Source organism: Spermophilus citellus (genome assembly GCF_964194105.1).
Source record: "Spermophilus citellus genome assembly, chromosome: 11".
Lineage (NCBI taxonomy): Eukaryota > Metazoa > Chordata > Mammalia > Rodentia > Sciuridae > Spermophilus > Spermophilus citellus.
The window spans coordinates 129,630,478-129,645,414 of NC_138192.1; the positions used below are offsets into that span (position 1 = coordinate 129,630,478).

The 14,937-nt window shown below is 54.6% G+C and overlaps 1 protein-coding gene across 1 annotated transcript; it reads right to left on the minus strand.

The window, feature by feature from the left end:
* Positions 1 to 3,606: 3,606 nt before the first annotated feature.
* On the minus strand, positions 3,607 to 6,394 carry LOC308630946 (intestinal-type alkaline phosphatase-like; the record flags this gene model as incomplete). The annotated part of the gene is made up of 11 exons (XM_081261755.1): positions 3,607 to 3,908; positions 3,993 to 4,109; positions 4,268 to 4,459; positions 4,540 to 4,674; positions 4,801 to 4,873; positions 4,955 to 5,089; positions 5,325 to 5,497; positions 5,576 to 5,750; positions 5,899 to 6,014; positions 6,128 to 6,244; positions 6,325 to 6,394. The coding sequence occupies 11 exons, from the start codon at positions 6,392 to 6,394 to the stop codon at positions 3,607 to 3,609; spliced, it is 1,605 nt and encodes a 534-aa protein (XP_081117881.1).
* Between the last annotated feature and the right edge of the window lie 8,543 nt (positions 6,395 to 14,937).

Sequence of the window (14,937 nt, forward strand, 5' to 3'; positions counted from 1 at the left end):
TCCTCCCATCATGACTCCTCCTCTTTTTTGGCTGCTCTCTGATGGTGGGAGAAAGTCCCCTCTCTCAGGTTCCCTGCCTCCTGCCATCATTGTTTATGAAAAACCAGCCTCTATCTCAGAGCAAAGCCTGTCCAAGGAAGGGACATCACCTTTGTCCTTGAAAAGACCCACAGAGCACTCCTAGGCACATTCCCACCCTGATAAGTTGTTTATGTACAAATAACAGGAGAGATCTGCTGGCCAGGTGTCCCTGACTCAGTCAGGCTAGGTGGAGACCCATAGTAACCCCCTAGCAGCCACCAATCAGCATGAGACAGGGAAATACCTGGGATGCCAGATGACCCTCCCAGTAGTTTATGGTGGTTGATAACGTGTTGGGAAACCATGTAGTTCAGCCCAAGGTGCGCACCTTCCTAGGCTGGTGCCTGGATGGCCCGAGACGGAGCAGGGCGGACAGCGCCGCACTCCTCTCGCTGCCATCAGCCTGTGGAGGAGAGCTCCTCGCGTGACAGGGAGGCGCGACGCCCTGGCCCGGGGACCAGTGCGTCCAGGGACTGAGTGGCGAGGAGCCCCAGGAGCCTCAATTCCCTGCCAGGAGGAAGGAGGGACGGTGGAGGGACCTGGGGCTGGGGCGACAGGCCTGCTAGGGCTGGGGCTGGCCAGGAAGCTCCGGGGGCCCAGCTCCCAGGGGCCCCCAACCCCCGTGGGCTTGGACCAGCTTCTGTGGGTGCAGGGAGGAGCTTTGTGCCCCTGGGGCTTGTGACAGCCCTCTCTTCGTGCCTTCGGGTGCGACTTCACTCTCTCTGGCATATCTGGCACGTGGATTTCTGACTTTGGACCTAGGGTCCCCAGAATCATGGGGATGGGCTCGGGACTATGTGTCTCGCCCAGGATGAGGAGAGTGAGAAGGTGCCTGGGCATTGGGATGGGGCTGCAGGGAAGGCTGGGGTCCCAGGAGGGATGGCCTGGGCTAAGCCTGTCCCCAGCTTGAGGAGGCCCCTGTCCTGTGCAGATCCTGGCTGTGGACAGGGTGTTCCTGGAGCGTTTGCTCAGCCTGTTGGGGGCAGAGGCTGTGGAGCAGAAGGCCCAGGAGATCTTGCAGCTGGAGCAGCTGGGGGCTGCTGGGGCTGGGGCAGGAGCATGGCAGGGCTGGGTCAAGTCTGGTCTCCTTCCAAGATCACTGTCAGTGTGATGGCCTCTGGTGAATCTGGGCAATATGTACAACAAGGTGACCCTGGGACAGCTGCAGACAATCCATCCCCACCTGAGTGTGGCCCAGACCTTGTGTGCAGGCAGGTGTAGGGGCTGAATCTGGGACTCTGTGATCACCCTCCCCAGGGATGGATGAGTTTTTCTATAGAGCTGGACTCCTGATCTTCCTGTCACCATCGCTACCCCTTTTCCTCTGTGGTCCCCACCCTGTGCCCCCAGCTTCGGTGGAAGTGTCTGCTGGACCAGATCTTCCAGGAGGACTTCTCAGAGGACGAGGAGGTGCTGCTGCTGGCCAGACTACATGCAGCAGGTGTCCCAGCTCATCTGCTCCACGCCACACAGGTGGGGCTGCATATCCCCCACGCCTGGACCCCATGTCCCCCAGCCTCCCCCCTGCCTGCTTCCCCGACCCTGGATCCACCTGCACCTGCATCTGTGTGCAGGAGCCACTGTGGGGAGGCGGTGGGGAGCCTGGAGCAGGAGTGCAGTCCTGGGTTCTGGTGCTGGAGCTCCCCCTGCCTGTGGAGCAGGGCAGGCTGTGGCTTGCTGAGCTGCAGTCCTCACTGGGGATGCAGGGGCTGGCTGACAGGGTGGCTTCTCTGAGGGAGGGTGTGGCTGCAGTTCTGCTGGCCCAGGGCCAGCTCAGGGCCAGCTTCCTGGCCTCTGCCCACCTTAGGGAGGAGCAGGGGCTGATCAAGGCCAGGCCTGAGGCAGACAGAGAGCCCTGAGTGTCCCCTGTCCCACCCCATAGCAAGTCAGGAAAGCCTGTGACCCCTCAGGGTCAGGGCTGGTCAGTAGCAGGACTGTGTCCTGTTGTGCGAGTGGGGCTCAGGACACTTCAGGCTGCTTACCAGGACTGACCTGACAGCCCTACTCTGAGGGCAGTGTGGGGACCAGCTCCAGCTCCTGTGTGGGGTCACTTGTGCGACAGGTGGTTCCCTGGGGTGGCCCCCATGCCTGTGTGTGTAAACATCCCCTGTTGCACCTCGCCCCCACGATTCTGCACAACTACCTGGTGTGGCGTGTGGTCATGGTCCTGATTGAGCACCTGTCCCCAATGTTCTGGGAGGCCCTGCATGAGCTGGCCAGAGAGATGGAGGGCAGTGGCAAGCCCTAGGAGATGGCCCGCGTCTGCCTAGGCCAGGCCAACCGCCCTTTGTCACGGCACTTGGTGCTCTCTTTGTATATGAGCACTTCTTAGCTGCCAGCAAAGCCAAGTTGGGTTCATAATGGGCATCCAGGTGGTGCATGGGATGCCCTCCATGTCTCCCTGTAGCTGGGCCCCCAAGCTGCTCCTTGCTAGCACCGCCTCCCTTCTGGAAGATTACCTTCTCTTTGGAAGCCCTTGTCGCCATGCTCAGGAGCTGGTGCCTTTGACATGGACCCATCTATTGCCAGGGTTTTCCTCATTGCACACTGGGAGCTCCTTATCAGGGGGCAGGGTGGGCATGTCCCAGGGCACCAAGGCCACCACACTGGGCTTCTGCATTGCTCATGCCTTCACTTGTCCACATCTTACTCACTGTCTGCTCTGCAGGCACTTGACCCTGGCCTCTGTGTCACAATTACCCAGCCCTCCTGCACTTGGGCCCCACATACTCATGGTTTATGCAGATATTACTGGGAGTACATTGTATCATAGTTTATTGCTTTTTCTCCAGGAAAATGGTGGCCCCAGAGGGGCAAAGGAACTTCTTTGTTCAGTAATCTATGCCCAGAGCCTAGATGGTCTGGGGAGGGGACTGAAGGCTGCCCTGATCTGCTGCTCTAAACCCCACAGCTTCCTGGGTGTCTCCTTGGATATGTTTGCCTGGGACATCCTTGCCTGGTGTTAGGGGGCCAGCACTGAGGAGCCCAGTGACTTGGGCTTCCAGCACTGTCCACATGCTGGAGGTCTAGGGGACCTATGATGCTGTAGAGACTGAAGCTGAACAGCACTACAGGGTCAAGGCCAGTAGTGGCTTGGTGGGGACGCCTCTGGAAAAGTGCCTTCATGGTATTCCCCAAGGCTGCAGGTTCTGTGGAGTGGCCCTTCTGCATCCTCTGCTTCTCTGGAGCGCAGGCAGTTGAAGTCAGGAAGCAGAGTCCCAGAGCAACCTGGAGAGATGTGAGTGTCATGGTCTCAGCCTCTGGGAAGCACTATGGTCCCTCTGCAAGGGACATCTAGTTTAGAAGTGCTGAGCATCCTGAGGCTGCTTCTCCCAGAGGTGAAGGCACCATGGGAAAAGCCCTGTGGTGGTTCTGGAGGTGACAGCTTGGAGTGTGGCACTGGGCTGGGGTCCCCACATAGAGGCACAGGAAGCACCAGGCACTGGAAGCAGGAGCCAGTGGTGGGGACCTGAGGTGAAACCAGGGACAATCAGGAGCACAGTGGAGCACCCTGAGATCCTGTGGTCAGGGCTGGGCGAATGCCCACAGCAGCAGCAGAAGCGTCCCAAGCAGCAGCGTCAGCGACAATGAGGCTGCAGCAGAGCTGGAACCCGCAGGGGTGCTCTGGAGGGTCGGGGAGGCCAGGTCGCAGGCCTCATAGGGCTCCAGGCAGGCGGCGAAGGCCATGACGTGCGCAATGTAGTTCTGCTCCTGCACCCCGTGCACCAGGTGCGCCTGCGGGCCACGCGCGAACACCGCCACGTCCTCGCCTCCGTGCGTCTCCGACGACAGAGGCACAGCCGCCTGCTGCTTGTAGGTGGGGACGCCTGGCGGGAAGAGGAGTTCAGGGCGGGAAGAGTCCCCCTCCACCCCTGTCCCCAAGAAGACGACCTTTCAATGGCCGCACTCACGGCTCTCATCCTCCGTGACGTTGGGTCGGTCGCCAGAGTTCAGCACGTAGCCGGGGCCATTGCCATACAGGATGGACGTGTAAGCCTTGCCGTCCTGCGCCTTGAGCGGGGCCAGCCCTGCGGGGACAGGTGGCACCTGAGCTCACCGCCCCCCCCCCCCGGGGACCCCAGTGTGCCGCACAGGCGCCTTTCGCCTTGTCACCAGCTTACTCCTCCCAAGAACCCACCCCCGCCTCAGCACTGCAGCCACAGCCCCTGTCGCGGTCCCCGCCTACCGAAGATGGAGCTGCCCCGCAGCGTGTAGCCGCCAAAGGAGAAGACGTGGGAGTGGTCGGCGGTGACGAGGGTCAGCGTGTCCTGGTCGCTGGTGAGCTGGCCGGCCTTGTCGATGGCAGAGTCGAACATGACCGCCTCCGTCAGAGCCTGGAACGCGGTTCCCGCGTGGTGCCCGTGGTCGATGCGGCCCCCTGCGGGAGCCAGTGGGAGGGGCGTGAAGCTCCGCCCCGCCCCTGCCCCGCCCTCCCTGCTGCCCACGCGCCTCGCCCACCTTCCACGAAGAGGTAGAAGCCGCGGGGGTTCCTGCTCAGCAGACCCAGGGCCACCTCTGTCATCTCCACCAGGGAGGGGTCCTGCGCTGGATCCCGGTAGATTTCGTATTTTAAGTGTTGAGGCTCGAAGAGGCCTGGGGGACAAGGGACCCAGTGATGAGAGGCTGGCTGGGGAGGGGAGGGGAGGGTGATGGCCACAGACACACAAGCTCCAGTGGGGCCACCTGAGGGGTGCCAGGTCAGGAAGTGGGGGTCATTACCCATGAGGTGCGTCACTGCTGGGTCCTGGGTCGCCTGAATGAGCTGCTCGCGGTTCCACACATACCGAGCCCCCTGGAGGGACAGAGCCCACACTCAGCCCACATCCCTAGACCTGCGGCCCTGCCCTGGTCCCGGCCCTGTGAGCCCCATCACCTGGTGCTTTGCCAGCCATTCCTGCACCAGGTTGCGTCCATCCAGCCTGGTTCCATTCTGGGTGGTGTCACTTGGGTACTCGGGGTCTGGGGTGCCCTTGGGAAACATGAACTTTCTGCCCCCGCCGAGGATCACCTGTAGTCAGAGACCCAGGACAGGTGGCCTTGGGGCCTGAGGGGCCTCCAGCCCCCTCCTCACAGACAGTCCCCTGCTGCCCATCAGGTTGTGGGAAGGACTGTTCTGGGTACTCCATTTAACCCCAAGAGGCCAAGGCAGGCCACAGGGTTCAGATGGTTGGAGGCCTGGGACTCCAGCCAGTTTTCGGGCCTGCCCTTTGGTCACACCACTCCCCTTTGCCCTTTGTGCTCACGTCAATGTCCATATTGGAGATGAGCTGCGTGGCGATGTCCTGGCAGCCCTCCTGCAGCGCCGAGGCTGGCATGTCTGCATCTGAGTACCAGTTGCGGTTCACCGTGTGTGCATATGTGCCAGCTGGCGAGGCATGCTGCACTGTGGTGGTGGTCACCACTCCCACGGACTTCCCTGGAGGTGGCAGAGGTCAGGGTGGGCCACACAAGCCTTCTGGCCTACCCTGGTTCTCACTGGCAGCCCCACACCTACCTGCTTGCTTGGCCCGGTACATCACAGACATGACCTCGTTGCCTCGTGTTGTGTTGCACTGGCTAAGGCGGGCGGCCGCACTTAAGCCAATGGTTCCATAGTTGCCCTTGACCCCACACAGGTAGGCTGTGGCGGTGCCAGCGCTATCTGGCACCTGTCTGTCCACGTTGTATGTCTGGGGACAGAGACACTCTCCTCTGTGTAACCTTACTCCTTGGCCTAGGCCTGGGGTGGTCCTCACTGCCCTGGACCCCAAACTAGGCCCCATCTCTCCTGGGTCCTTCCCCTGCCACAGCCCCCAGCCCCCTGCTCAGAGTCCTCACCTTGGACAGAGCCATATATGGGAAGTGGTCCATGGCCAGGGGCGTCTCGGGCCCCAGCTTGCCTTGCACCTGTCCCTTTAGGATCCGGGTGGCTGTCACCGTGGGCACGCCCATCCCTGAAGGAACAGATCCCCTTCAGGCCTGAGCCCCAGGGCTGGTCTGGACCCAGCAGTGGCCCTGGTTTCAAGGCCCGTGAGCACCTCGGGGTGGACCAGCATGGCGCACTCACCGTCCCCCAGGAAGATGATGAGGTTCTTGGCTGAGGTCTGAAGGGGCTTCAGCTTCTTGGCGGCATCCAGGGCCTCGGCGGCTTTCTGGTTCCAGAAGGCTGGATTCTGCTCCTCCACTGGCCAAGGGGAGAGTGCAGCTAGGTCAGCCTGGGGGCTGGCCTGTGGGGCAGGGAGAGGGGCTGGGGGAACCTCGTACCTGGGATGGCACCATGGGCCAGATGTATCCTCAGGCCCAGCAGCAGCAGAAGCACGGGGGCTCCCTGCATGTCTGCGGGTTGGTAGTCGGTGGCAGGCTGGGACACCAGGGTACTAGCTGCAGCGCAGGCTGTCTGAGCCCAAGTCAGAGGACTTTGTTCCTGGCTGTAAAGTCTTGCTGTCCTTTCCCACAATCCTGGTGACCACCCTGACCCCGCCCCTGTCCTGTGAACTGAAAAGCTGCTTGCTTAAGGTAAGTGGCAGGGTGTGTCTGAGCCAGCCTGGGCAGGGGTCCTGACAGTGGCCTCCACAGGATGTGGTCCTGTGTCTCCTCCAGGTAGGGTGGGACAGCTTGGCTCTGTGCTGCCAGGGCCACCACCCCTCCCCCTGCTGCCTCATGGGACTCAGACTCCTTTGTTCCTGGGACGGCTGGGCCAGGCTCTGTGCTGGGTGCCGAAGGGGCAGAGGTTCAGCCTCCTGATGCCATGAGCCCTGTAGGCAAGGGAATGAGAGATATGGGGTGACCTGGCTACCCAGTCCTCCAGTGCCTTCTCACCAGGCCTGGCTGGGGCAGTGGGTCCTGAGGAACTATGGTGTGGGGGCGTGAGGGCTGGTGGGTACCCCACCGAGAGGGGACCTTGTCTGTGCCTATTGTTGGGGTGTGCTGGGCCCGCTCTGCGTGTGTGTGTGTGTGTGTGTGTGTCATGTACACACCCTTGTGCTTGGAGCAGGAGGCAGGGGTGTGGCCAGGGCCCTGGACCCAACCAGGCATGGGCAGAGTCTTTTAGGGTAGCCAGCGCTTCTTGTGCCCGTCAGGTTGACCCCTGTTCCCTTGGACAGGTAGAGGGTCCCAGGGGTGAGACTTCTCCACAGGCCTGGGCACACCCAAGGTGTAGCCTCTGATAAGTCCTAGAGTTCTCCTTAGCCTCAGGCTGGTTTCCAAAGTATATATCCAGCAGCAACCCCACTTCTGCATGTATCCGCAAAGGCATGTGGCTCCTATACCAGTGTTTCAGTCAGATTTTGTTCGCCGCTGTGATCAAAAGACCCGACAAGAACAACTAGGGGAGGAAAAGTTTATTTAGGGGCTCACGGTTTCAGAGGTCTCAGTCTATAGATGGCTCCGTTCCTCAGGGCCTGAGACGAGGCAGGATATCATGGCAGAAGTGTGTGGTGGAGGAAAGTGGCCCAGGACACGGTGATCAGCAAGCAGAGAGAGCTCTGCTCAACAGGACAAAATATACACCCCAAGGGCACGCCCCCAGGACCCACCTCCTCCTGCCACACCCCACCTGCCTGCAGTTACCACCCAGTTAATCCATATCAGGGATTAATTGACTGATTAGGTTGAAGCTCTCATAACCTAATCATTTCACCTCTAAACCTTTTTTTTTTTTTTGGACTAAACTCAGGGGCACTTAAACACTACAAATTCAGCCCTATTTATTTATTTATTCAGAGACAGGGTCTTGCTAAGTTGCTTAGGACCTGGCTGAGGCTGGCGTTAAACTGTGTTCCTCCTGCCTCAGCTTCTCGAGACACTGGGACTGCAGTGTGCACCACTGTGCCCAGCTTAAACCTTCTTGCATTGTCTCACACATGAGCTTTTGGGGGGCCCCTCATATCTAAACCACCACAACCAGGTTCAGAGCAGCGTTGTTCACAGTAGCCAGGGGCTGGGGTGTAGCTTAGTGGTAGTTAGCACTTGCCCAGCTTGCTCAAGGCCCTGGGTTCTATCCCCAGCACCTCAAAAAACAACAAAAACAAAAACCACTGACGAGCCACAGCAGAAGGGAGGAAATTCATCTTAGAAATGGAAGGAGAGTGGGGCTGGGGTTAGGGTTCAGCGGTAGAGCTCCCGTAGGCGAAGCCCTGGGTTTGATCCTCAGCACCACATAATAAATAAATAAATAAATAAAATAAAGATATTGTGTCCATCTACAACTAAAGAAAAAAAAAGAAGAAAAAGAAGTGGAAGGAAAGGGAAGGGGAAAGGAAAGAGCATTGAAGAACTTGGAGGAATAATCTTAGTAAAGATTACATGAATAACTAATTAGGACAAATAAAGAAATAAAACGATTGCATGAGCCGGGCGTGGTGTGGTGCACCTGTGATCCCATCGGCCCAGGAGGCTGAGGCAGTAGGATCACGAGTTCAAAGCCAGGGGCTGGAGTTCTGGTTCAGTGGTAGAGCGCTTGCCTGGCTTGCATGAAGCCCTGGGTTCAATCCTCAGCACCACATATAATAAATAAAATAAAAAGATCCATTAACAACTAAAAAATATTTTTAAAAAAAGAGTTCAAAGCCAGTCTCAGCAACAGTGAGACACTAAGCAACTCAGTGAGACCCTGTCTCTAAATAAAATACAAAATAGGGCTGGGGGTGTGGCTCAGTGTTTGAGTGACCCTGAGTTCAATCCCTGGTACCCCCACCCCACAAAAACCCCCAAAAGATTACACGAACTGAATAGTACCAGACAGGTGAATGAACTTCCTGATTCTCAGTCCCCACCATACATTTATTCAAAAACACAGTAGCCAGGATGTGAGGGCAACCCAAGTGCTATGATTTAAGTTTGGAAGGTTGGTGTGTTGGACGCTTGGTCCCCAGCACGGGGATGATGTCGCCAGGAGGTGGTCATGGGTCTGCCGCCCTCAGAAGGGATGGATGTTGTTCTGACACCAAGGTAGTTTGTACTCAGTGAATTGTGATAAAAGGGGCAGATTGCCAAGTGTGGTGGCCCATACCTATAATCCCAGCTCCTCTGGAGGCTGAGGCAGGAGGATCACAAGTTAGAAGCCAGGCTTCGAATCAAAATAAAAATTAAAAGTGCTGTGGGTGTAACTCAGTGACAGAGCACCCTTGGGTTCAATCTCCAGTACCCACCCACCAACTAAAGAGAGAGAGAAGACTGACTCCCTTTTGAATCCTATCTCGCCAGGTGGTCCTCTGTCTCCCACCCTCTAGCACCGTTATACCATCCACCCTGTCATGCAGTCAAGGGGTCCCTTACCAGAGCTGAGCAGATGTCAGCACCAGGGTCTTGACCTCCAGATCTGTTGGTGAAATAAACTTTATATATATATATATATATATATATATATATATATATATATATATTCACTCAATTCAGGTATTTTGTTATATCAATGGAAAATGGATAAATACACCAAGTGTCTGTGGCTGGATGAATAAATAAGCACAATGTGGTCCATACATACAGTGGAATATCACTCAGCCTTAAAAAGGAAGGAAGGGGGGCTGGGGCTCAGTGGCAGAGCGCCTGCCTAGCACATGCGAGGTCCTGGATTCAATCCTCAGCATCACATAAAAATAAATAAAATAAAATAAAAGTATTGTGTTCAACAACAACTAAAATATATATATATATATATATATATATATATATATATATATATATATATATATATATATATTTATTTATTTATTTTATTTATTTTTTTTTTTAATGGAAACAAAGGCTGATATCAGCTAGGGTAGGGCTGAACCTGGCACACACCATTCGATTCGAAGTTCCTGGAGCTGTCGAATCTGATAGACAAAAGTGGGATGGTGGTTGCCAGGGTCCCAGTTTTGCAAGATGAAAAAGTCCCAGGGGTGGTCGCACAACTGTGTGAATGTTCCATGCCACTGGACTGCATTAAGAATGGTTGGATGGTAAAATGTATCGCATTTTAAATTTCTTTCAAAGAAAATAAAACCACTTTCCTCAAAGTTCCCCTGCCACGCCTCTCTCAGTGGCCTCTTTTTCCACTCAAGTCTCCCTGACTGAGCCACAGGCATGACCTCGAGTCCCAGGGAACCATCACATGCCACCTGGCATCTGTCTTCCCTGCTCAGTCCCCACCAGGTCCACACGCCTCCTTTCAGGCAGAACTTTCCTAGGTCCTCCCATCTCGCCCCATCTCTGAACCTGCTGCTGTCCTCCCATCTCAGGGAGAACATTCCCTGTAAGGAGGCTTTCCTGCCTCCTGTCAGTTACCCCTAGAGCTCTCCTAGGTCATCATGCTGTGTTAGGAAAAGTCTTTATTTTTTTTCAAGTTTATCAGCATATAGTAATTATATATTTATGCAATACAATGTGATAATTTGATATGTATATACAATGTCTAATGATGAGATCAGGGTAATTAGAATTTACATCTCCTTAAGTGTTTATTTGTGTTGGGAAAGGAAGTTCTTGGCTAAAGTTCAGGGGTGACTATCCACTGGGCAAGTCCTTAATCAAACTAATTGGTTTTTAAAAATATCAAGCTATAGATTAAAGGTTCAAGACTCCAAAGTCAGTCTCCAATCAGAAAGCCTTGGCACTGACACATTATCCCCTTTTAAATTGCAATTTTGACATACTGGAGAGTAACATGTAGTTTTAAGAAATAAGACAGAGAGATGCTGGAATAATCTGCCTGGTTCCTCTGGTGATTTACCCACAGACACTGCTCACATTTCCCCAGTTTTACTTGAACTCATATACACATGGGTCTTAGGTCTGATTCAGTTTTTCATATGAGGAGGTTCTTAGAACTGCCATGGCCAAGTTCCTGCACAGTTCCGGCCCCACAGGACCCCTGTGTAACCTCTCCATCTCCTTTTCACATCCCTGTTCTCTGTTCCTCACCTCTGACAACCAGTAACTGGACCTGATTTTCTAAATTTTTTTCTCAGTACTGAGGATGGCACCCAGGGGCGCACCATCACTAAGCTACAGCCCCAGCCTATTTATTTATTAATTTATTTACTGGTACCAAGGATTGAATGCAAGGGCACTTAACCCCTGAGCCACATCCCCAGAGCTTTTTATTTTTCATTTTGAAACAGGGTCTTGCTAAGTTGCTTAGGGTCTTGCTAATTTGTTGAGGCTGGCTTTGAACTTGCAGTCCTCCTGCCTCCGCCTCCCAAGCCCCTGGGATTACAGGTGTGCACCACCACACCCAGTTTATTTATTTATTTTAATACTAAGGGTTAGACGCAGGGGAGTTTCAACACTGAGAGAGTAGTGGCTCTCTCAGGGACATCCCTTCAACCTGAACCACACTTGTTATTAATTATTGTTGCCCAGGGGAAATGAAATCCTGGTCTGGAATGTGCGCGCTGTAATGAATCACAGGCATATTGGGGAAGCTGAAGCAAGGGAGGGTTTCATTTCCCCTGGGCTCTGGGGATTGAGTGCATGGCCTCGTGCCTGATAGACAAGTTCCCTACCACTCAGCTACATCCCCAGCACTTTTTAGTTTTTATTTTTGAGACAGGGTCTCACTAAGTTGCCCAGGCCAGCCTCAGACTTGCCATCCTCCTGCCAGATAGCTGGGGTTACACACCCAGGTAAAGGGAGAATTTTAAAGGCAAAAAATGAGATTTACATGGGCTGTTATGGAATACTAATCCTTGGCAACAGTAATTAATAAGTGTGGTTCGCCCTCGGTGGAACAGGAAGTTGATGGGCAGAGGCACTTGCAGAGGTCCTCTTGGGGTGAGTGTGTGGTGGTCTGTGGGTAAGGCGATGCTTCTGGCACAGTGTCTGATCATAGTTCTTGTTACCAGGCAAATATGTTTGAGGGTCCCCGATTCCTGGCTCTGGCTTCATTTACTTTTTAGGGTTGACATAAATGACTCCATTAGATTCTGACAACTTTTACACTCCCTCCCTTTTGATCAAGATCTTTTTCTGAAAGCTTGGCTTATCAACATCATGTGGGAAGATTTGGATGGTCCTTTGGGATGGATCTTTCCTGGTTGGCCTGGTCTCAGATTGAAGGGATGTCACTGGCAATGATGAATTAAGTACCAAAATCTTTTTAGCCACATTTGAGCAACAAGGAGGTTTGGAAGGAGTGGTTCTCAGGCTACCTGAAGTTCATTGTAAGCTCAATGTTGTCAGTTCCATAGCAGCAACCATCTTAATACATTAGGTCAGCTTATTTTGTTAGGAGTTGAACTTCTGCAAAAATTTGATAGGCAAAGGCCTAAAGTTTTAAAAAGGCAAATACAAATACATATTACAGATGATATTATAACTTCATATCATATCATTGGCTTTGAAACATGAGCCTAGACCTAAAGGTAAGCAGTTAAAAAACCATGGAGAACTAAGTGAGATCTGATACAGACATTTGGTCTGTTCTTTTTTGGGGTCGGGGAGGGTACCAGGGATTGACTCAGGGGCATTGAGCCACATCCCCAGCCCTATTTTATATTTTGTTTAGAGACAGGGTCTCACTGAGTAGCTTAGTACCTCGCCTTTGCTGAGGCTGACCTTGAACTTGCAATCCTGTCTCAGCCTCCTAAGCCGCTGGGATTACAGGTGTGTGCCACGCCCAGTTGGTCTGTTCTTTTATTTTGTATAATTTGGTTTCAATTTCTCCCAAATGAATTCGTAGAAGTACAGCATGTAGTATCAGTAACAGCACAGGCACCGCATTGTACAGCTAATAACCAAGAGCAATTCTCTTATCCACTACTCTGACAAGGGACTTTAATGAGTGTTCCTGAGCAGCAATAGCCTTTGCCACAGAATCTGTAAGACACCTACATGATAGATATGTTTCTTATCATATTTTTATTGGCCACACCAAAGTCCAAAGAATCTAGAAATGAGCCAAATTCAGAGTCACTGTGTCCACCAGACTGGCCTCATTTGAGCACTCCCTTCATGGCCTCCATTTAAAAAAAAAAAAAAGTCAGGGTTGACCTAAGTGGCTCCATCTTTATTCTGACATTTTTCACAGCAGCATTTGCTGGTGTCTTTATTTCTTATGTTAGTCATCCGATAGCTGGTGAAATGCCCTTACGCACTCTTCCTGAGCAATGCCCAGCTACAATCCTCCCTCATCTCTTGCACACTTTTTTTCATGTGCTTGTGCAGGACTGAGGACCATGAGGCACGAGCGGTAAACAAAGGATGTTTGTCAACACCCTTAGCCTGGGCAGGGGACGCCCAGGCTCGTGCAGACAGCTCTGTGGGGAAGGGTTGTCTTAGTGTGCTCAGGAAGGGAGCTGGGCCTGTGAGGCCCACTGGACCAGGCACCTCTGTCACCACCAATTTACTGCCTGACGCCTTTGCAGATGCTGAGCTCTGTCCTGTGTGTGTCCCGATCCCCAGCAGCAGGGCACACTGTGGGCACGGCCAGGACAGGGCAGCCCCTGCAGAGTCCACCCCACCACCCGCTGCCACCCGCTGCCACCCACCGTGGAGCAATGGATTCCGCCAGCCTCCTGCTCACCAGGATTCTCACTGGGAGCTGTGGTGACAGCCCCCAGCACTTGGGGTGCGTGTAGCAGGGTTCAATCCCTGGATGGAGCACCAGGGAACAATCCCCAGGATACGGGGGACCCTGGGGTGCGGGCGCCCTTCCCCCCCCAGCGCGGAGCCTCCCAGCCGCGTGTAGCCGCAGTGGGACCCCCACCGGGGCTGGGTTCTGGAAGCATGCCCAGGTTGCATTTCGCCTCTTCTCCCTGGTGCCACCTCCAGCAGACCTCATGGGATCAGGGGTGCTGAGCCTTGACGCCACCCAGGGGCGTGGTGGACAGGTGTCGGGCAGGTGAGCAGCGGGCCGGCGGGTCTTCATGCCACCTCAGGCCTCAGAGGCAGCAGCTGCCGTGCTGAGCCTCCCCTTGGGGCCAGGCCTGCCCATGCACGGGGCCAGGAGAGGAGGCTGGGCCACCCTCCATCCTCCCTACCTGCCTGAGCGAGGGTTCCTTGGGGAAGTTGGGCACAGGCAGCCAGCACAGCTCACAGAGCATTTAAGGGCATCGTGGCCCAGGCCAGGGATGGCCCTGAAGGAGCTCTTCGCCCAGGGCATGGGGCCTGGCCATGTGCAGCGTCACAGGCTCACTTGGGTGTGTGGAGGTTCTTCCTGGGGTCCAGGTGAGGGCACTGGCTGCAAGACATGGGGAGGGGGCTCCTGGAGCTTTATTGTCCTCTGTGGGACCAGCTCTGCCCTACAGATGGCACTGACTGCAGAGGCAGCCCCAAGAGGGCCACTCCAGGCCCCAGTGTCCCTGCAGAAACCAGACAGCAGGGACTGGGGAAGGACACAGGTCACAGAGGGCCACTCCATGGAGCAGAGGCTGTGGTTCCAGGGTGCACACTGGGTGCCGCTTGGGGACCCCAGGGATTACACTGTCACTCACCTCCTGCCAGGAATCTTGACCAGCCAGAGGGTCTGCACTAGCTGGACGCCTGGTGGCAGAGAAGTTACCAAGCTTGATGTAACCCCAGAAACCAAAGGCTAATGACGGAGGGAGCCCATTAGCCAGCCCTGGCAGGTGAGGCCCAGGAGGAGGTGGGGAGGCCTCAGGGTCTTGCGGGGCTGTTGGTAGCTGCACTTAAGTGATGGAGGATGCGCTGGGCTTTCTCAAGAGACCAGCTTCGGTGGGTCTAGGAGCAAACACTGACCTGTCTAGAGGGCTCAATTTCATTTGGTTACAATCTTTTGAGCACTTCACCCAGAAGCCTGGATGTTCAAATCAGATCTCACAGGCCAGGGGCTTCCTGCCTAAAATAGAATCAGAGCCATAACCCAGGCATTCTCCTGTACACTGTCCAGGGACATGATCATGGACTTTGGGGCCTCAGATGTGAGATGGGACCGCT